The 22,567-nt window shown below is 45.4% G+C and overlaps 2 protein-coding genes across 2 annotated transcripts; one reads left to right on the forward strand and one right to left on the reverse strand.

Moving 5' to 3' along the window:
* The first annotated feature begins 639 nt into the window (after positions 1–639).
* On the forward strand, positions 640–3,728 carry STP14 (sugar transporter 14). The gene is made up of 3 exons (XM_048674005.2): positions 640–880; positions 1,011–1,248; positions 2,075–3,728. Exons 2-3 carry the CDS (start codon positions 1,107–1,109, stop codon positions 3,511–3,513), a joined length of 1,581 nt encoding a protein of 526 aa, XP_048529962.1. The 5' UTR covers positions 640–880; positions 1,011–1,106; the 3' UTR covers positions 3,514–3,728.
* Positions 3,729–8,205: 4,477 nt separating this feature from the next.
* On the reverse strand, positions 8,206–12,191 carry LOC125509118 (NEDD8-conjugating enzyme Ubc12). Its single transcript, XM_048674004.2, has 6 exons — positions 12,034–12,191; positions 11,672–11,876; positions 9,477–9,585; positions 8,932–9,010; positions 8,749–8,865; positions 8,206–8,548 (listed from the first exon to the last, which is right to left on the reverse strand). Exons 2-6 carry the CDS (start codon positions 11,778–11,780, stop codon positions 8,411–8,413), a joined length of 552 nt encoding a protein of 183 aa, XP_048529961.1. The 5' UTR covers positions 11,781–11,876; positions 12,034–12,191; the 3' UTR covers positions 8,206–8,410.
* Between the last annotated feature and the right edge of the window lie 10,376 nt (positions 12,192–22,567).

The following is a 22,567-nucleotide window of genomic DNA, read 5'->3' on the forward strand; positions in this document are numbered from 1 at the left end:
CATTAACGCGTAATTGATATCGTACCTAACATTTACGTGCAATTAATTTTGTGCCTGATACCAATGTGTGTTGCACATACACATTTACAAGTTATACAAGGACCCTCACAGCTGGCGAACGTCTGATGGCATTTTTTGTGTATTGGATGAGCTGGGGTGGCATTTTGCGTAACTGTATGGGGCGGGGGGCATTTTCCACCAAAAGTGCCATCCATCTGACGGAGATCATGCGGTTCAGAAGCAATTCGCTGGCAGAACGTCCCTGGCCGACGTTTATCAGATAAGGTTTCCGATAATATTATACTAAATGCATTTGAAGGACTCTCCGTGGACTGTTGAATTAGGAAACGCATTCCGGTGCTGTTGACGCCGAAATCGGAAGTCCCGCACCCACATAATCACCTCGTCGTCTTTGACCGGCTCGCGGCAGCATCGTCACTCCGGCTCTCCCATCCGATCGGATAAGCAGTTCTCTTGACGCTGCCGCAGCCATATCCGGGCGGTGAGGATCAACGCTCGACTGAGCCTAGGCCTAAGCCTAAGCCTAACCAACCGTGTCACCCCCGCGGGTCGCAGCCACACGACCCGGGTGTGGCATGCCAATCCGTCCCCGTGCCGTGCATAAAATCCCCCGCCCAACCACCCCCCGCCGGCCTCACTCTCTCATCGATCCCCCCATTTCTCCTCCGCTCTCTTCCTCCCTCCCTCCCTCCCTCGGCCAGGCCAGATCGACCAGGCGCTTCCCGGAGCGGCAGAAGAGGACGCGATCGGATGCCCGTTGTTTAGTCGACGGCCACCTGCCTCCGGTTTGAATACTCCGCGGGGCGGACGGCGGACCACCCTCACCCTGGTGCCAGCCCAAGAGCAGCGCAGCGCAGAGGTACCTCTCTCTGTCACTCTTGTCTCTCGTTTCCACGTTCAGTTTGTCCGTTTCTTGACTGCCGTGTGTTGACCTCTGCTGTCTCTTTCGCCCCCTCCGTCTCTGCTCTCGCCCTGTTTCTTTCTTTCAGCCAAGACGAGCGTGTAAACAGGCAGACAGGTGAGGAGGCTCCTGGTTTCGTGGTTTGAAGGGAGAGGTTGGACAGGAGGAGAAGGAAGAGAGGGAGATGGCCGGGGGTTTCGCCGGCGTCGAGGCCGGCGGCGGGAGGGCGGAGCAGTACGAGGGGAGGATCACGCCCTACTTCATCCTCGCCTGCATCGTCGGCTCCTTCGGCGGCTCCCTCTTCGGCTACGACCTCGGGGTCTCCAGTGAGTGTTCCACTCCCCTCGTACCAACCCCTCTTGTTCATGTCCAATTGTCCATGTTCGTCCTGTTAATTTTTCTTCTTTCGGCATCGTCGTGTCGTCGACGATTCATCTGGCGTCGTCTCAGAAATTTGTGTCTTAGTCAGATTTTGTTCTTCTCTCAACATGATTTTTCTTTCTTGTTTCACATCATTCTCCGAACAATTACTCGCATGGGTTTCTAATCTATTTGAAGAATTATAAAATTGTTCCTAAGTGTGTCCTCATCAAAATTAATGGCCTCAATCATGGTTAATGCTTTCCTTTACAAAGGACGCATTGTCTATAGGCCAAAAGAGTACCAAATGAAAACGTAATGGCCATTATGGTGTCTCCATCTTCTTTTTGTTTTGTTTGGAGTGGGCACCCGGTGTCTGCGTCAATACTGCTTCCTTTACCTACTGAAATTAATCTGTTTTTTGGACGGAAACCATTTCTAACGATTGTGAGCTGTCCTGGGGAGTAGAATTAGTAACATGCCACGGAATGTCCTCTCATTTTCAGTAGAGGTATCACATCTTATACAGTATGCACAACACGTTTCCGCCCAAGATTAGTAGATTACCATGACAAAAAGGGAAGTGTCCACACTAAACCACATAAAAGTTGAATTGCATGATTCAAGTAACAAAACCAATTTTCCTGGATGACCGGTAGTTTTCAGTTAGTTATCTTTCACCGAAATGTAATGTAGAGTATATTTCTTCATCACACTGATTTACTTGACACGAGAACAAGAGTGGTAACTAATCATGGTTTCATGGACGCTGGTGGTGAACGATGAGCGCAGGTGGCGTGACCTCCATGGACGACTTCTTGATCAAGTTCTTCCCGGACGTGTACAACCGGAAGCACGCGCACCTGCACGAGACGGACTACTGCAAGTACGACAACCAGGTGCTGACGCTCTTCACCTCCTCGCTCTACTTCGCCGGCCTGGTGTCCACCTTCGGGGCCTCCTACGTGACCAAGCGCCACGGCCGGCGCGGCAGCATCATGGTGGGCGCCGTCAGCTTCTTCCTGGGCGGCGCCGTCAACGCCGCCGCCGTCAACGTGGCCATGCTCATCGTCGGCCGCGTCCTCCTCGGCGTCGGCATCGGCTTCGGCAACCAGGCCGTGCCGCTCTACCTGTCGGAGATCGCGCCCTTCAGGATCCGCGGCGCCGTGAACCAGCTCTTCCAGCTCACCACCTGCCTCGGCATCCTCGTCGCCAACGTCATCAACTACTTCACCGACCGGATCCACCCGTGGGGGTGGCGCCTCTCGCTGGGCCTCGCCGTGGTGCCCGCCACCGCCATCTTCGTCGGCGCGCTGTTCCTGCCGGAGACGCCCAACAGCCTGGTGGAGCGCGGGCGGCTGGAGGAGGCCCGGCGCGTGCTGGAGAAGGTGCGCGGGACGCACAAGGTGGACGCCGAGTTCGAGGACCTCAAGGAGGCGAGCGAGGCGGCGCGGGCGGTGCGCGGCACGTTCCGGAACCTGCTGGCCGTGCGGAACCGGCCGCAGCTCATCATCGGCGCGCTGGGCATCCCGGCGTTCCAGCAGCTGTCGGGGATGAACTCCATCCTCTTCTACTCGCCGGTCATCTTCCAGAGCCTCGGGTTCGGCTCCTCGGCGGCGCTCTACTCGTCCATCATCACGGGGTCGATGCTGGTGGTGGGCGCGCTGGTGTCCATGGTGGTGGTGGACCGGCTGGGGCGGCGGGTGCTCTTCATGGAGGCCGGGGCGCAGATGATCGCGTCCATGGTGGTGGTGGCGACGATCCTGGCGCTCAAGTTCGGGCACGGGGAGGAGCTGTCCAAGGGCGTGAGCACGGTGCTGGTGGTGGCCATCTGCTTGTTCGTGGTGGCGTACGGGTGGTCGTGGGGGCCGCTGGGGTGGCTGGTGCCCAGCGAGCTGTTCCCGCTGGAGATGCGGTCGGCGGGGCAGAGCGTGGTGGTGTGCGTCAACCTCTTCTGGACGGCGGCGGTGGCGCAGTGCTTCCTGGCGGCCATGTGCCACCTCCGGTGGGGGGTGTTCATCCTCTTCGCGGCGCTCATCGTGGTCATGTCCGTCTTCGTCGTCCTGCTGCTGCCGGAGACGAAGCAGGTGCCCATCGAGGAGATCTGGCTGCTCTTCGACAAGCACTGGTACTGGAAGCGGGTCGTCACCAAGGACCCCAAGTACCAGGGCCACCACCACCGCCAGGAGATGGCCGCCGCCGCCGTCAAGCCCGTCGGCACGTCGGAATAGATCGATCCATGATGCGTGTTTCAATAAGATTTACATTACAATGCAGGTGCATAGGTCGTGCTATAGGAACTGCATGTGTGTGTTAACTTGTCCAAGACCTCGTGTTCCTAATTACGTCTTAGTAATCTTATTACGAATTCGATTAGGATTCGGTCTGTCGGAAGGTGTAACTGGTGGCGGAGGTCAGGTGCAAAAGCATGCAAGTTTACGTGTGACATTACGTTGTGCTCTCGTCTCGCTATGATGCACTGAGAATGTGTGTGTTGTCTCGTTCTGAATGTCATGGTAACGTAATGATCATACCTTCATCTTGAGATATAGTATGTACTACTGTATTAGTATATCTTATCTGAACACGACTACAGATTTTATCTGGTTTGCAGTCAAAGCGGCGCGATTGTCTTGGACCGTTGAGGCTTTGACCTTTTCTAGTTCAAACGGAGAGGTGTGTGTGTCTCACTCGCTGTAGTTTAGTCAGTGCATGCTTATCTGTGGTTGTGGGTCAGAGATGAATCTGTCCGTCTCACTCGCCGTGAGCCGAGCGTCAAATCTGGTGACGCAGTTGACGTTTACGTCAAGATTTTTCCTGCTATCTGTCCCCCTCGGTCCTGATATTTTAAGTGGCTTTCTTTCAGCTGAAAGATGGCAGCGAGCATCCTAGTTTACGATAGATCCGAGATTTTTTGGCATAAATTTGCCTCAAGTCAACCTCGAAATATAGTAGTGTATGCGTTTCGTTTCTTCTCTTGTGTCACTGGACTATTCTATGGTGTTCTGAATGATCTCATCTTGTAATGTACTGTAGGATCGTCCCGGTTGATTAATCTCTTTGCAGCCATCAAACTTGACCTTGTCGGTAGCCACGTGATGTGAGAGGTCACGTACTTGTCTATCGGTAGGCCTGGCTTGTCGTGATCAAACTTCTGAAAGATCCGTCCAACTGCAACCCCGGGTTTGTAGCGAGTCTTCTGTGCACAGGCTGGAACGTGAGGGTTTTCGTATTCTTCATGACACAAGCATGAACAGTCCCGTAGCATCAATGACTTGACTCACATGTTAGAGCATCTCCAGCAGGCGCCGGTCGTGCCGCGCGCAGAAAACACATATGCCCCGCGCGCATCGGCTGGTTTGGCGCGGCGTGCTAAAATGCAGCGCGCGCCGCTCCAGCAACGCGCAAAAAAAAACATCGCGTGCGCTCATTCTAGACTATTGGAAAATAGATAGATTGCATAGATTTTAAAACGATACAAAGGTATTTTACATCCAAAACATAGATTGCATAATAATTAAAAACGACAAACGATAAAAAACGAGATAGATTGCATAAAAAAACTACTCTAAGTTGCTATCATCACTATCATCATCCTTCTCGGCAGTGTCGTCCGAGGTATCCAGCCAGATGTCCAACCACCGATCATCGTTCGGCATAAAGAACGATTGCCCACCTGCTGCAACGAGATCGGACTGCGCGTTCGCCAACGCCTTGCGCCGACGCCTGTCCAACCGCGCCTCGTGGCGCCTTCGTGTGTCCTCCTCGCGACGCCTTGCCCAGTAGGCCTGCTCGTAGGCGACGTCCTCCGGGTGGCGGTGGCGCCACTCCGCCATGACCCGCTCATCCTCCTGGGCGACGAGGAGGCGGCGCTGCCGCTCGGCGTGCTCCGCACGGTCTTGTGCTCAGACGCGTCGGCGGGGCACGGTCGAGCGCTTGCTGGAGCGTGTAGACATCTTGGAAGTTCATCTGGCCGCGCAGCCGGCCTAGGCGCCACGCCGCCGCGTCGTACGCGCGGCCGGCCTCGCGCGCCGTCCCGTACGTGCCGAGGCCGAGCCGGAGATCGCAAGAGCGTATCTCCGCGTAGTAGCCGCCGTTGGGGCGCAGGAGGACGCCGCGGTAGCCGGACTCTCCTCGGCGGCGCGGCGGCATGGCGGCGCGGCGGTGGCGGGGCGCTGGAGCGGCGCGTGGCAGAGAGAGAGGAAGAGGAGAAGAGGAGGCGTGGAGAGGCGCGTGGCGCGCGCCGCACTTTATAGGCGCGCCGGAAGCGGCGCCCAAAAAATGGCGCGCGAGCTGGCGCCTTTTCGCGCGCGCGCAAGCGGTTTCCGCGCGCATGGTTTTCCCGCCGCCGTTGGAGCGCGGCAAAACGCCCCGCACGCGCTAAAGGCTGCGTTTACCGCGCGCGCGTCGTTTCGCGCGGCCGTTGGAGATGCTCAGCTGAGCTGAATAAGGATTCATACGTTTAGAAGCGCAAATCCGATCCCCTAAACATCCGCGGGCACATCTAAATGTGTCCGCGACGCGGACCAACCCATCGATTGTCATGCCAGACAAGCACATCCCTCATATCCAAACTCTCGTATTCATGCAAAGTCATGCACGTCCATCATAAAGCATATGTTTATTACAATTCAGTAAAGCAAAATAAACCACAATTCTACACATGCCAAATAAACACCAATAATTTACACATAGATAGACGATACATGAATGAATCAAAGCCTCCATTGTTACCCTCGTTGATCCTCTTTCTTCATGTTAATCAACCACTTCTTGCTTTTCTCATCCTAGAGGCTAGTGTCCTACAGCATGATTCTCGACTCCTCTTTGCCTTGCAAGCCTCAACTTCTCTCTCAAATCAATTCATTGCATTATTGTCGCCTTCTCGAGCTTCCATTTTGTACATTTCTCTTGCTTATACAAGTCCACCTTCTCCCTCCCTTCTCTTTCACCCTCCCCGGGTCGAACTCCATCATTTACCTTTGCACATCCAAGAATGTATCTCTCCTCCTCCGTCTTCTCCTTGGAGCAAAAATGTTTGCCCATGCGATGGGCATTTTGCTTGCCACGACTCCTTCTCCCATTTGTTTCCCATCATTTACAGCTTCCTCTTTGGTACGGTCGTTTGTACGTCCGCCTATCCACATTTCTCCTCTTCGTCATCCAATCCAATATATTGTTGGGAGCTTGGGCCATCGTTTCTCTTCAACTTTTTGGTGGGGTTTTTGAGCTCATTGAGGACGAGTTGCCACTTCGGTTTTCATTCAATTTCAATAAGCAATTGGGACAAAAGTGAATGGCTTGCCCTCAATTTGGTTGTACAAAGCGTCCGCCAACCGTAACTAGCAAAACAAGAATCACTCAAAACAATGCAACAATGAAACTAGCAATACATATGATGACAATGTGAAGCAATTCAAACTTACATGTCTTTTTTTTTAAAAAAACCACCCATATATTAATTAATTAACACAGATGTTCATACTTACATGTCTTGACTCCCATGCCACTTTGGTTCTGGTCAACCACTTGTGAATGAAACTGCAAAACTTGTTGATGCTTTCTTGGATGGTGAACCATCTATGTGGGAGAAAGCCTAACTGCGGATGGTATGGATTGGGTGAGGCCCCACATAGTTCTTGTGTTCATGGTAGTGTTTGTGGGTCTTTTGCCAATATTTAACGCCTTTTGCTCGGTTTCATAAATTGGATCCATGCTTGTGGTCAACCAAGCTTCACACAACAGAACATCCTCATGCCTTGTCAATACCGGTCATCTTGCCTTTGGTACCTTTTTTTTAGTGTACGGTATCTGCCCAACATCAAACATAAGGAAATTGATATCACCCAAGTCATAAGGCATAGGCTCTTGACCATATTTATCACACTCATCATGTATGCGTCCTATAATATGCATCACAATGGAACTACCATCCCTAAGTTGATCCAATGGTATGTGCAACAAACGAAACAACCGATACTATGGCGTATGAGGGGGGGGGGGGGGGGGGGATGTATCCTGTCTTGGTCGTCCATTTCATCAAACAACACATGGGCATAGCTGGCATCGACGTTTCCTGACGTTGTACACTGCCTTTTGGAGTTGCGATGAGTCGTACACCATGTCAGTGGCAGCATCCTCTTCCGTCCAGTCATCCAGATGACCAACCGCTAGTAGGCCGAAGCGAAGTCATGCATGGCCAACAGCTTGTTCCTTCTCGTGTTCACGACGGATGGCGCGAAGCCGGTCGCCAGACCGTACACGCCCAAGTTCATGTCACTGGCCTTCTCCGCAGCTCCACATACACGTTGTCGGGCGCGCTGATCCCTCCGTGTGACTCCTCCTCAAGAGACGACGGTCGGGACCCCATGGATTATGTCAAGTCCATGGCACCGGTGGGGTACAAGTTACTCGGTGTCTGACATTGAGGACAGCGGATGAGGACGGCGGCGCGGACTAGGGAGCAAGGGCAGGGGAGGGTGACGATTTGGACACGAGAAAGGAAGACGGACACCTGAAAGGACGGTCAATTTGGAGTAGGTCCTGTGCGTCCCCAAGTCCGCCACATAGCGCCTAGGTCTGGGTGGATGATGATTTTGTGACCAGACAATGACATGTTCCGGGAGGGTTCGAGGGTTTGGTTGTAGATGCTCTTAGACTAAACAGCATCCACATCCAAAGCAAAAACACTCACAAATTATACCTCTCATTTTTTTTCGCTGCAATTTCCTGGAGACAAGAAATGCAGGTTTTCCTATCTAAATTTCGGAAAACTCTCAAGCAGGAACTTATCGCCGACACTTTGGTTTCACTACCAGAAATTGCACATTTCAAGTTTCGCCCAGAGACTCTTTTATTTTTGATAATTCAGTTATATGCTCATATGATTGCTGCGCTTGGAACACTTCCGCCAACTTTTCAGCTGAATAACAGGCGAGGTTTTTGTTTCTGCTTAGCATGTTTCTTCAACATGCATGACTCCGGTACATCCACCAAACAAGCATAATAACAGTCACGTCTAACACAAATGCGATACATTTCCTGGGTACATGCCACATCCTTCAGACTGTGCAACGGCATTCAGGGTAACTGGGCAAGAGTCGGAACCAGAGCTCCACATAGCAGACCTTACTTGCACCTTGGGAAATGGGTGTTATCAACATAGCCTCCCGACATCGCCGTTTGAACATTTCTCTGGAACTTCTGTGGGTTGTCTCGGAGGACGGCCGCGGCTTCATGATTCAAGGGGTCCTCGTCATTGGGTTGCTGCAGAAAAGAAGTAAGAAGATGGTTAATGGCCAAGCAGGAGCACATGATAATACTGCTCAAAAAAAAAAAAGGAGTACATGATAATACAGAAGACAAACAGTGACTTGTCTTCCCTCGAGATAAATACATGCAACTCAGGCATTTTACATTTTGAATGGAAAATCAGCAGGTGGAACAGTTTTGAATATGATACTTACTGAGAAAAGAAGGTTTAAGCCATATATTATGGTGTTGATGTTCAAGACAGGCTTCCAGTCTTCACGCAGAATGTTCAGGCAGACATTTCCTTCTAGGTCAATATTAGGATGGTAAACCTGAAAGTTACTACATTAGCAATAACCAACTTATGCTGATGATTGACAGGAGTCAGATTGTGTTACCTTGGTCTTGCACTTGACCTTCGGAGCCTCGTGAGGGTAGGAAGGAGATACTTGGAAGGTGAAAGTAAATGTCCCACCTCTAAGAAAGAAGACATATTATGGATATCAGAATAATTGAATAATGCTGTTTCAACGAACTGATAAGGTGCACAATAGTGTACAAAAACAACAATTCTTTGTCAATTATTTAGGGGCCAACAAAAATGGAGTTTTCTCCTTATTAAGAATCAATGTTGTACTGAAAAGATGAGATACAATGCCTAAGGAGGAGAAACATGGATGAGTGTAACTGATGAAAACTATAAAGAAACTAATGTAACAATAGCCGACAACTACTCATATTTCTATTGAAGTTCTATAGGAAAATTCTTCATCATGCTATGTCCAGACATATTTGAAGGAATGTGATGTAACAGTGCAATATTTTTAAGTAAGTCGAATGTCCAGTCAAAGATTAAACGATTCAAAATCAAAATTAACTAATAAACATGACTAAACATTGAAAAGAAGAGTAGACTTAAAAGAAGCATCTATAAGATACTTACACGTAGTATCCTTCATCAGGTCGTAGAGTGGCTTCAAAGTTCATGAGATCATCCTTTCCATTTGGAAAGGAAATTTTAGTTGTCTTTGGAAGGTTAAGTTCAGCAATATCTGCAAGTTAAAATGAAAACTGTCACCAAGATCCATGCTCTGAAAACTATCCAAATAGAAATAAACTAATATTCATCATGTGCATACTGCATAAATCTGGAAGACAAGAATAGATAGGTGGCTGTTAAAATTTTAGACGACATTTAGATTGACAACACATGTTTGAACAATAGAAGAATCTATCACTGTTCAACTTTTAGTATGGTAGGATTTCGTGAATCCTCATAATTCATGAAATATCTAACAGTTTTGCTAAAGCACATCTAGATGTGCCCTAAGTATTGCACATCTAAGTCCTATGTCATTGATTTTACACGGAGATTCGTGCAGATGTTTTTCTTTTTCTTTTCTTTTTCATTGTTATGCTTGATTGAGTCACCTAGATGTGCAATAACTAGGGCACATCTAGATGTGCCCTTTCTAACTTAAGTTGGAATAGTGAATTCGGGATTCAACCCTGTATATCAGATATCTAGGCGTTCATTACTATATATATATATATATATAACTATCAGAGTCATCAACATAGTTGTCCTGGTGACAACTATATGAAACCAATGTCATCCACAACAGCAGCTAATGACTATACCCAATGTGCAAAGACCAAAAGGGAGATAGATGAGCCACTACTATCATTCAGCATACTACCCCATACTCAGCGTACTGCCTCACTCAAGCCAGCCCTCATACCTAGTAACCACTGCCAGTCTGCCGCCACCCTCCCGTGCCCTAGTCCCCTACGACACCCTACTTCCACCATGTTGGCACCTCATCCTTTCCTCCACATCCCTCTCATGCCCCATCTCCCTCCACCCTGCTTCTGCTGCTGCTCTGCCTCATCCTCAAGCTGAGGTAAGGGCATCGAGACGAGGCTGACTACAACTTTATGAGTAAGGCAACTCTGTCATAAACAAATCCAGCGGCAAAGAAAACATGGTGGTTCAGCACCCCCCTACTCTCATGTTTCACACCACTGGGTCAGTTTATATCTTTCCAGGCCAGGCAAGGGGCCAATGGCGTTCCTCCTCTGAACCAGAATGGCTAGGTAGCACGTCTGTGTTGACTGGGCAACAGTGTGAGAACTATTTCCATCATGCAAGTCAAACAAAACAAAAACAAACAGATCGTAATCATTGGTATACAGATTACCCAATTTGTCACACACATGAAGCATGGCCCATGCAAAAGTTGGTCATAACCAGTACAAGTCAGCCAATATGGTTAGCAGTAAAGACTACTCCCTCCGTCGCACATTATTTGAAGTTCTAGCTTTGTCTCAAGTCAAACTTATCTATATTTCATCAAGTCTATAAAAAGTGCTAATATCTGCCGCATCAAATATATATAGTACAAAAATACATTTTATGATGAATCTAATGAAGCTAATTTGGTGTTGTGGATGTTGATATATTTCTTAGATTTGGTCAAAGTTGGAGAAATTTGACTTAGCACAAAGCTCAAACTTCAAATAAGTTGGAACGGAGGGAGTAAATAGCAAGGTACACAACATATACGCTAGTAACTAAACCGACACAACCCCTATTTAGTCTTTTTCACAAGCGAATTAATTTTTATTACATAAGTGTCATGCATATGATTTCCACAAAATATAAATGCAACAAATTGGTTAACTAATATACTTAGGAGCAATAGTTCATTTGCCTAACAAATGAAAAACAAAAAGAACGGCATACTTGCGCACAAGATTGCAAGATCAGCTTAGCCCTAATCAATACACATTGTACAATGTACATCATGTCAGTGTGGCTCTGTTCAGCGCTGTGGTGGATTATGGTGATCTTGTTTGATTGACCCTTGGCTAGTTGGTTTGTTTTATCTCAGGTATTAAGTTGCAATTTGATATACTTTGGTTGTACAAGAACATATGAGATGAAACGTGACAGGGCACCATTGAACAACAGAAACTATTCAGATTAATCTGATCAATCAAACATAGCAATACACTCTTCACAGCAGCTTGAAAAATAAGCACAAAAGCGGCAGACTCAATCAATATCAAGTGAGACACCTGGCTGAAAGTAACATAACATAACCCTAACATCAAATCCCTTCCGGCGAAACAAACCTTTGTGGAGACGTAATTCCCCAGGACTTTGCTTCTTGACGGGAGGCCCCCCTTTCGAGTTGGCTGCCTCTTCGTTCTTCTGCCCCTTGATCTTGAAAAGGTTTATCATCTTTGCTCCTTGTGCACGGGGCCCTTAGGTGGGGCGGATCCGTGCGGATCGGGACGAGGAACGGCGCTACAGGGGAGCCCTTCCTTCGTTCTGCGGCTGCAGAGAGAGATGCGTCAGAGAGATTGAATTGCTGACGAGGAACAGCGCTGCACGGGGACCGCGCCGCTCCGGTCGTTCTGCCAGCGCCCGCACCGCTCCGGTCGCCGTTCACTCTTGCTGCGGAGAGAGAGAGAGAGAGAGAGAGAGAGAGCACCTGTCCAGCCGCCGCCCGATGTCCTGTCGCCGCCGCCGATGCGACGAGAGGGGGAAAAGATTGGGGTTTCGGGAGTACGCGAAAAAACGCTATTACGGATCGAATACGCAGCCTCGTCAGCCTGAACACTCTACTTTATAACGCGAATATGTTCGGATCTTTTAGAAAACCTAAACTTTATTGTCCCCGGACCGGACTCTACACGCATATATAGCCACATTATCACAAAATTCTATAAACTTGAATGTAAAAGCCGAACATGTCACAAATTCTATGGCCACATTTATTTTATTTCTTAACACAGTATAATCACATATGCTCATATGCATGCATATATACGGGCACGTATGAAGACACAAACGCACTAGACCTATGAGCATCTTCGAGATACTGACCCGATATAATATTTTGAGATTGATGAAGTCATCACAGACGTCTCCGACGAAAACATCTTCTCTCACTAAATGAATATCTCCAGAAAAGCCTGCAATAAATGCAGAAAATGCAAACACCAGTTCAAGCCTAAGACTTGAATCATAGTGTGCTGGTTGCACCACAAGAAACCTATCCATCTCAGATGGGCTTAGTTTGCGTACAGAGATTTATTCAACAAAGGCATTCCTACAACAATTAGCCGATAGATTGGTCACTAGGAAGCTAGGAGTTTTATCAAGCCGGCTCTCGGTCATGTACAATGTGCAAGCGCACTTAGCACAAAGATAAGACAGGATATCAGCTGACATTTTTACATGTTGAATGGTACATCTCCAACGTATTTATAATTTTTAATTGTTTTATTTTATTATATTATTAATTTTGGATGTTTTATATGCATTTTAATGCTATTTTATATATTTTTGGGAACTAACCTATTAACCCAATGCCTAGTGCCAATTGATGTTTTCTGCTTGTTTTTTGATTTTCAGAAAATCAGTACCAAACAGAGCCCAAACGCTACGAAACTTTTTGGTGATTTTTTTCTGAACATATGAAACCCTAGGAGCTTCTGCAAGGGACCAGAGTGTTGGAAATATGACCTAGAGGCAATAATAAAGTGATTATTATTATATTTCGTTAATCATGATAAAGGTTTATTATTCATGCTAGAATTGTATTGACCGGAAACTTAAATACATGTGTGGATACATAAACAAATAGAGTGTCCTTAGTTTTTTCTAGAATATGCACGAGAGTGCATATCATCTATTAAAGAAGGAATAGGGTTAAAGAAACCCTCCACAAGTAGTGTTACATGTGATTACAAGCAAGCACTACTCTACCCGGCCATGGCCGGCTTTACAAGCCCTACCCTACTCTCATATTAATCCACCTATGTAGCTCCACTAAGACATGGTCAAGGTCGTCCTTGATGAGCCTTGCATGCTTCTAGTTTGTGCGTTCAAGGTGTACTGTCTCGATGACCCGATGTACGGAGGGCGTTGCACCGTCGAATACAATGTCGTTTCAGTGTTTTCATAGGGTCCAAAGCCCCAGCATGAGGATCGTTTTGTTATCCTTGTCCGAGAGTCAACTTTTTGTCCTCCTGGTGCACCACTCGGTCAGGGTGTCGTGCTGCGTGGGCACACTTGAGGGTGACTCCAATGCCATGCCCAGCACCGTCCACATTTGCTTGGGGAACATGCACTGGAGAAGTAGGTGGTTTACCGTCTCATCATGTTGCTCGCAAAACGGGCACTTGTCCTGGTGGGGGAGACCTCTTCGTGCTAGATTAGTGCTTGCTAACGAGCATATTCCAGAAAAAACTAAGGACAGTATATAGATAAACCACTGTATACAAAAAACGGGCACTTGTCCTGGTGGGGGAGACCTCTCCGTGGTTTATCAAGTGACAACATGTCTATGGTTAGGAAACCTTAACTATCTCTTGATCAACAAGCCTCTACTAGACTACCTCGTTGATCAAGAGATGGTTAAGGTTTCCTAACCATAGACATGTGTTGTCACTTGATAACGGGATCACATCAATTAGAAGAATGATCTGATGGACAAGACCCATCCATTAGCATAGCATATGATCGTTCAGTTCATTGTTACTGCTTTCTTAATGTCAAATACATATTCCTTCGACCATGAGATCATGCAAATCCCTGATATCGGAGGAATACCTTGTGTACTATCAAACGTCACAACTTAACTAAGTGATCATAAAGATGCTCTACAGGTAGCTTCGAAGGTGTCTGTTGAGTTGGCATGGATCAAGATTGAGATTTGTCACTCTGTATGACAGAGAGGTATCTCTGGGCCCTCTCGGTAATACAACATCACAAAGCTTGAAAGCAAAGTGACTAAAGAGTTAGTTACGAGATGATGTATTACGGAACGAGTAAAGAGACTTGCCAGTAATGAGATTGAACTACGTATGGAGATACCGACAATCGAATCTTGGGCAAGTAACATACCGACAGACAAAGGGAACTACGTATGTTGTCATAAAGATTTGACCGATAAAGATCTTCATAGAATATGTAGGAATCAATATGGGTATCCAGGTCCCACTATTGGTTATTGACCGGAGAAGCGTCTCGGTCATGTCTACATCATTCTCGAACCCGTAGGGTCCGCATGCTTAACGTTTGTTGATGATATATTATTATATGAGTTATGTGAATTGGTGGCCGAATGTTGTTTGGATCCTGGATGAGATCACGGATATGACAAGAAGCTCCGGAATGGTCCGGAGGTAAAGATCGATATATATATAGTGTTACTATTCATCACCCAGAATACAGAATAAATTATTCTTCACCCGAGGTAATCTTACGACCACTTTCTAAATAAATTACATTTATAATATAAATAGTTACATGCATGTTGATTTAATATGTAAAATTTGGTATAAAAAAATATAAAAATAGGTTATATTACATTTTATGTACGTTTTACACTATGTTCTTACATTCGTAATTTTACGTAACATAAAATATTTTTTACAGCGAGTACATATTTTCTTATGTTCTCTTTTTATGTATGAAATAAAACAAAATTTACGAAACGTAAAAATACGTTGCATTGATGTCAAATTTGAGAGGGGGTGAAGAATAACTATTCCTCATTCAGGACAGCACTATTCTAATATCAGGATTAGAATAACTATTTGGATCACAGCTTCCTATATAGGGCCCGCTGGAGGTTCTCGAGATCCAAAAATGCCACCGGACAGGAAAAAAACAACCCAATCGCGATCCCATCATCCGCAACCTCTTGCCCCGACCCCAGATCGCCCTCACCCCGCGCCCCCCAACCCCCCGCGCGCCGCCGTGCGACCGCCGCCGCCGTGACCGCCACCTTCTCCCACCGCCGCGGCCACCTGCCGGCCCCATCCCACCATCCCCCGCATGACTCCGTCGGCCCACCCCGCCATCCACGCGCGCCACCGGCCGCTCGGCCCCTTCACTGGTCGCTCAGCCCCGTCGCGCCCCACCGATCCCAGCGTGTCTCCCGCCGCCGGCTGCTCGGCTCCGTCGCCAACCCTGACCCCAGCGCGCCTCCCGCTGCCGGCCGCTCGGTCCCGACGCGCCCTCCACCGCCGACTCCCAGCCCCGAGGCGCCCCCAGCCGCCGGACTTCCACTGGCGACCACAACCGACGACCACCGCCATGCCCAGCCGCTGGACTTCCACACCCCGCCAGATGCTCTCCCTGAACTTCCTAGTGCATACTAGTTTCCTTCATCGAACCCCTCTGGCGATGGTTTGTGTTTGTTGCCCACAAGGCCGCAACATGTTCGTGTTAATGCTAGGAGGAGTGCTGCTATTGAATTTTGTTTGTTGATGCTGGATACAGTACTGAACTTCATGCTTGCCGGTCCGTGCTTGCAACATGACATAAATACAGTAGTTTTGAGTAGCAAGTCACCAGAAAAAGGGCCCCGGTCCGTGCTTGCCGGATCCCTCACCATGACCACTCACCTCACGCTGCTGGCGACCTGCCAAAGGCTAAGCAGCGACCTGTCCAAGGCCTAAGGGTGAACTTCGTGCTTGAACCTTTTCCAAATTGCTTCTACTTTTCTTCTAAAATCTTGATGCCATGTCTTGTTTTGCATAATGGATGATTTAGTTCTTTTTATTCTTGATCATTTTTCTGAATTTTTTGCTTTGTGCATTCATGTGTTCTCAAACCTGTATTCTGTCTCTAGGTAGCGCCGCCGCATTCTCTGGCGTAACCCCGACGCTCCACGCCTCTGCCCCAACTCCCTGCTCGCAACGACGCGATTCATCACATACTACCGGATTTCATCGGAGGAGGCCCCCCCTGCTGCACCTCCGCCTCCTGGGTCCCGCTAGCAGAACTCCCCTGTTACTCCTCACGGCTGCACTACTCTCTCTCACTCTCCCTCTCTCTCTCTCTTTCTGATTGAGGCGATTTCATCGGAACAAATTCATGTACATGCTTGATTGCAAGTATTTTTTTCCTAGATGCGAACAAGAACCCATGGATTGCTGTTTATTATTTGTAAGATTGCGTAATCACGTGTTTGATTCTATGCAAAAAAAGAAAGAATATGTGTAAGTTCAAATACGCCAATTACAGAAGTTCGAAATTCCTATCCAGTAAGAACAAAAAAGTATGCTCTCTAAAGCTGCTTTTGTTTATGACTCAAAAAAAATTTGTTTTCTCTGGAACAAAACACTAAGTGATATTTTCTTCCCTCTGAACATAAAATTTCTATTTCCAACTATAAAAGTAAGCACTCTGATGCACAGTAATATCTTTATTTAAAAAAAGAGAAAAACACGATGAGAAAGGTTGTAGAGCCCTATGATGTTCAATTTGTTTTGCTTTTCGAAGTTCAATTTGTTTTGCTTTTCGAAGTTCTGGTTGTTGATTTTCTAAAGAGAAAGGTTGCTTCACTTGCACTCCTCTATCTAGTCATGTGTGGTGATCTCCTCGACTCCTCGGTTTCTACAAAAAAATATAAGTATGAAGTTTAATTCAAAAAAGATGGTTTGATGCTTATTTAAAAACCATATTTTTCTAATAATAAAACAATGAAGTTCAAATTAAAAAAGCAGAGAAGTTCAAACTTTATAAAAACCTCAGATTTTTTCTCGTTACTAAAAAATAAAATGAAGAAGTTCAAATTAAAATAAAAGAAACAACTAATTTTTTTTAAATAGAAATATTAAAGTGCAATATTACATTGCACTAAAAAAATAGGTTTACAAAAACTTATGAGGATGCTGATATTTTAAAAATCTGGAAGTTAAAAAGAATGAGCAAGAAGTTCAATAAAAAAGGTACTTCAAACATCTCCATAAAAACGGATTTTCCCCTTTGTAAAAAAAATATTCGTTCCAATTAAAAAGAGGAACATTTCAAAATAATTTATATTTTCCCGTTCTAAAAGCACTAGAAGTTCAAATTTAAAAAACGGTGTGGTTCTATGTTTATAAAGAAAAATGATTTTCCTCATTCATAACAAATCAGACCAAGAAGTTCAAATTAAAATAACGGTGCAATTCAACGTTTCTTCTTAGTGTCCACGTACTGTGTTTTCTTTTTGTAAAAAATGTGTATTCCCAATTAAAAGACATAGAGGTTCAACTTTAAATAATCGAGTAGTTCAATATTTATTACATAACTAGGACTTTTCCCGTTACTAATGAATAACACCAAGAAACCATAAATTAAAAGTTTGAAGTAGTTTGATGTTTATAAAAACTCAGATTTTCCTAAAAAGTATTAAAACCAAGAAGTTCAATTTTGAAAATTGAGTAGTTCAATGTATATAAAAAAAACTCAGGTTCTCACGTTACTAGAGAATAAAACCAAGAAGTTCAATTGCAAAAAAGCAGAGCAATTTGATATTATATTTGAAAAATTGGATTTTTCTAGTTACTAAAGAATAAAATCAATAAGTTCAATTTCAAATAAGGAAGAAGTTCGATGTTTCTAAAAAACCTCCAATTTCCACATTTCTAAAAATACACAATGAAGTTCAAATAAAAAAGATAGATCAGTTCAATGCTTATAAAATCATCAAATTTGTTGCAAGAAGTTCACGTGCACCTTCGTGCACGGTTCAGAATTTATATTGCGGGACGTCCGACCTCCAATTACATGTTTTAAAATGGCAAGAAAATGGCGTCCGACTTTCAATTGCGTGTAATTCGATGTACACACAAAATTGCGACAGAAGTTCATAGTGAAAACAACGAGAAGTTCAAGTACTGCAAGGAATGCATTTCAGGTGAGAATAAAAACATAGAAAAATAAAAGCATAAAAGGTTTGTGAAAGAAGTTCAAGTGCTCTGTCCAGGGAAGTTCAAAAATTCTTGCGAGAGAGGTTCACCTCGTATTTCCATGTTCGATTTTTTCCGTATAAAAATCAAATACAATTCTTTACTCAAAAATATGAAAATGTGAAGTTCAAATTGAAATAACAGAGAAGTTCGGAGTTTATTGAAACCTAGGATTTACCTATTCAAAACATAAAAAACACAACGACATTTTTTGCACTTTTGAAAACAACTCAAACGAAAAAAAAGGTTGCTAGAAGTTCAAGTGCTCGACGAGTAAAAGTTCAAATAAATTTTGCGAGAGAGGTTCACCGTGTATTTAGATGTCCAAAATACATAAAAAAATATGTTTTTTGTGTGTTTTAAAATAATTCTTTCAAACCGGAGAGAAGTTCAAAGTGATAACAACCGAAAGTTCATGTACTACATGATGTGTATTTCATATAAGAAAAATACAATAAAGTGAAACAGAGTGAAGTTCAAATAGACATGCCCCAGAAGTTCAACTACTTCACTCAGTGCAACAAACAACATGTCAAAAACAAAGTGAGGGTCAAACAAACATGCCCAAGAAGTTCAACTACTTCACGCGGTGCGTTTCCATTCGCAATGAAGGCATAAATCATGATCTCGTCATTTCTCTAATTTACTTCAAAACAACAGGAATATCATTTGTGTAAATTCAAGTCCTCGGTCGGAGAAAGTTAAAAAATATATTGTGAGAGAGGTTTGTACAAAGAGAATATCATTTGTGTAACACTGACGAAATGGATGGGAAAAATAAAAACGAAAATACGTCACAGAAGTTCAACGTGAACACAACACGAAGTTCAACTACTATAGTGAATGAATTTGAGATGAAAAACTTTTAAAATTGTTGCGAGTATGGAAAAATGATCAACACGGGAAAGTTGCGTGTTTACAGCAGCTTTCCATCGGTATATCACTTGCTCAATTCCGGTGAGTAGATGGAGAGCTACGAGTAGTGGATGGAGAGCTACGGGTAAAAAAGCACGTGAAAAACAGAGTGAAGTTCAAGTAGACATGCCGAGAAGTTCACGTTCTTCACGCGGTGCATTTTTGAAGAATCTGTTTCGCGATAAAGGCAGAATGAACGATCTCGCCATTTCCGAAATTACTTGAAAACGGCAAGGAATCACAGAAAACCATCAACATGAAAAAGTTTCGAATTTTCCGTAGCTTTTCAGTGGTATATTATTTGCCCCATTCCGATAAATTTTGTAGAAATTACGGCAAAAATGCGTTTTTAGCCATTTTCAAAACTGACATAAAACCATAATGAATTAGGAGAAATAATATATACAAAAAAATTCGCATTTCTTCAAGATTTCCAAAGCCATATCATTTGCTGCATTTGGACGTATGGTTAAAAAATTAGCTTGAAAATACGAACTCGGTGGAACTTGTACCGTTTTCTAAATTACTTTTAAACCATTCAAAATTAGAAAAAACTTTTAACATGAAAAAGTAGCGCATTTTCATAAGCTTTCCAACGCGATATTATTTGCCTCAATTGGATTAGCCGTTTAGAAATGGCATCGAAAATACAAACTCGGGTGTTCCATTTGCGAAATTCTATGATTTTCCGAATTACTATTTAACCGTATGGAATTAGAGAAAACTTTCAACATGTGGAAGGAGCGATTTTTCAGCAGCTTTCCAATGCCATATTATTTGCCTCATTCTGATAAACGGTTTAAAAATGCGATCAAAAATACGATTCACGTTTTTGTATGAAGAAAAAACAGTTTTCAAAACTGCTCTTAAACCGCTTACATTTTGCCAAAAATTTAACTTGGGTCATGATACTGATATCCATAGCTTTCCAACGGTATATCGCAAGCCCCATTTGGACACCTTTTAGCTGAAGTTCAACCTAGTACTCGGGGAAGGTCAGGCGCGTTACTCGAGAAGTTCATGTTGTGATCAGAATATTATTCTGATCCCGTGATCAGAATAGTGTTTATGTATGTGTGTGTGTATATATATATATAGGACAATACTATTTGGTCTCCGGAAAGGTTTCAGAATGCACCAGGTATGTATTGGATCACCGGAAGGGGTTCCGAGTGACCACGTGAAGTTACTGGGCCTAACGGGCCAACGGGAGGGGAGCACACCAGCCCACAAAGGGGCTCGCGCGCCCCAACCTGGTCGCCGACCTTGTAAAGGAAAAGGAGAGAGGATGGCCCCCTCCTGCCTTTCTCCACGCAAGGGAGAAAGGGAAGGGGAGGTGCCCTAGGGGTAGCCGGCCCCCCTTTCCTTTCCCTCATACGTCAAAGAAGGAAATGGGGTGCGCCTAGGCAGGCACCCAGGGTGGCCACTGGCCCCCTTGGGACGCGCCCTAGGGCAGCTCCCCCACCTATATATATGAGAGGAGGGAGAGGAGAAACACAACGCCACAATCCCCAAGCCATGTGTGGCACCCCCTCTCCCTCTAGTTCTAGTTCCTCCTCCGTCCATGTCCATTGTGCTTGGCTAAGCCCTGCAGATAGTTTCACCACCACTGTCACCATGCCGTCATGCTGCCGGAACTCATCTACTACTTCGCCTCTCTTGCTGGATCGAGAAGGTAAGGACGTCATTGAGTTGAACGTGTGCTGAACACGGAGGTGTCGTATGTTCGGTACTTGATCGGGACGGATCGTGAAGGTGTACGAGTACATCAACCGTGTTAATAAACGCTTCCGCTTAGCGATCAACAAGGGTATGTAGATGCTCTCCCCCTCTCGTAGCTATGCATCTCCATGGATAGATCTTGCGTGTGCGTAGAAATTTTTGTTTTCCATGCAAAGTTCCCCAACAATGGTATCTGAGCGAGGTCTATGCATAGATGATATGCACGAGTAGAACACAATGAAATTGTGGGCGGTGATGTTCATATTGCTTCCCACCAATTTCTTATTTTGATTCGACGGTTTGTGGGATGAAGCGGCCCGGACCAACCGTACATGTCCACGCACATGAGACCGGTTCCACCGACTGACATGCAACTTGTTTTGCATAAAGGTGGCTGGCGGGTGTCAGTTTTTCCTACTTTAGTTGAATTGGATTTGATTACGGCGGTCCTTGCAGAAGGTTAAATTGCAACTTGATAATCACCGTTGTGGTTTTGTGTAGGTAAGAACGGTTCTTGCTAGTTGCCCGTAGCAACTAATACGTCTCCAACGTATCTATAATTTTTGATTGCTCCATGCTATATTATGTATTGTTTTGGACTATATTGGGCTTTATTTTCCACTTTTATATTATTTTTGGGACTAACCTATTAGCCGGAGGCCCAGCCTAGAATTGCTGTTTTTTGCCTATTTCAGTGTTTCGAAGAAACAAAATATCAAACGGAGTCCAAACAGAATAAAACCTTCGGGAACGTGATTTTCTCACCGAACGTGATCCAGGATACTTGGACCCTACGCCAAGGCATCAGAGAGGCGGTCACGAGGGTGGGGGTGCCCCCCTAGGGCGCCCCCCTGCCTCGTGGGCCCCTCGAAGCTCTACCGACGTACTTCTTCCTCCTATATATACCTACGTACCCCCAAACGATCAGAACAGGAGCCAAAAACCTAATTCCACCGCCGCAACTTTCTGTATCCATGAGATCCCATCTTGGGGCCTGTTCCGGAGCTCCGCCGGAAGAGGGCCATCATCACGGAGGGCTTCTACATCATCATAGCCCCTCCGATGAAGTGTGAGTAGTTTACCTCAGACCTTCGGGTCCATAGTTAGTAGCTAGATGGCTTCATCTCTCTTTTTGGATCTCAATACAAAGTTCTCCCCCTCTCTCGTGGAGATCTATTCGATGTAATCTTCTTTTTGTGGTGTGTTTGTTGAGACCGATGAATTGTGGGTTTATGATCAAGTCTATCTATGAATAATATTTGAATCTTCTCTGAATTCTTTTATGTATAATTGGTTATCTTTGCAAGTCTCTTCGAATTATCCGTTTGGTTTGGCCAACTAGATTGGTAGTTCTTGCCATGGGAGAAGTGCTTAGCTTTGGGTTCGATCTTGCGGTGTCCTTTCCCAGTGACAGAAGGGGCAGCAAGGCACGTATTGTATCGTTGCCATCGAGGATAACAAGATGGGGTTTATTTCATATTGCATGAATTTATCTCTCTACATCATGTCATCTTGCTTAAGGCGTTACTCTGTTTTTAACTTAATACTCTAGATGCATGCTGGATAGCGGTCGATGAGTGGAGTAATAGTAGTAGATGTAGAATCGTTTCGGTCTACTTGTCACGGACGTGATGC

The sequence above is a fragment of the Triticum urartu genome, chromosome 5A, assembly GCF_056163025.1.
Source record: "Triticum urartu cultivar PI428250 chromosome 5A, HENAU_Tu73, whole genome shotgun sequence".
Lineage (NCBI taxonomy): Eukaryota > Viridiplantae > Streptophyta > Magnoliopsida > Poales > Poaceae > Triticum > Triticum urartu.

Excerpts from the sequence above, each read along its gene's own strand:
- STP14 (XM_048674005.2), top strand. The coding sequence starts at position 1,107 with ATGGCCGGGGGTTTCGCCGGCGTCGAGGCCGGCGGCGGGAGGGCGGAG. Across the intron at positions 1,249-2,074 it reads CTACGACCTCGGGGTCTCCA|GTGGCGTGACCTCCATGGAC; the intron begins GTGAGTGTTCCA and ends CGATGAGCGCAG.
- LOC125509118 (XM_048674004.2), bottom strand. The coding sequence starts at position 11,780 with ATGATAAACCTTTTCAAGATCAAGGGGCAGAAGAACGAAGAGGCAGCC. Across the intron at positions 9,011-9,476 it reads CCTGATGAAGGATACTACGT|AGGTGGGACATTTACTTTCA; the intron begins GTAAGTATCTTA and ends CTTCTTTCTTAG. Across the intron at positions 8,866-8,931 it reads AGGTCAAGTGCAAGACCAAG|GTTTACCATCCTAATATTGA; the intron begins GTAACACAATCT and ends AGTAACTTTCAG.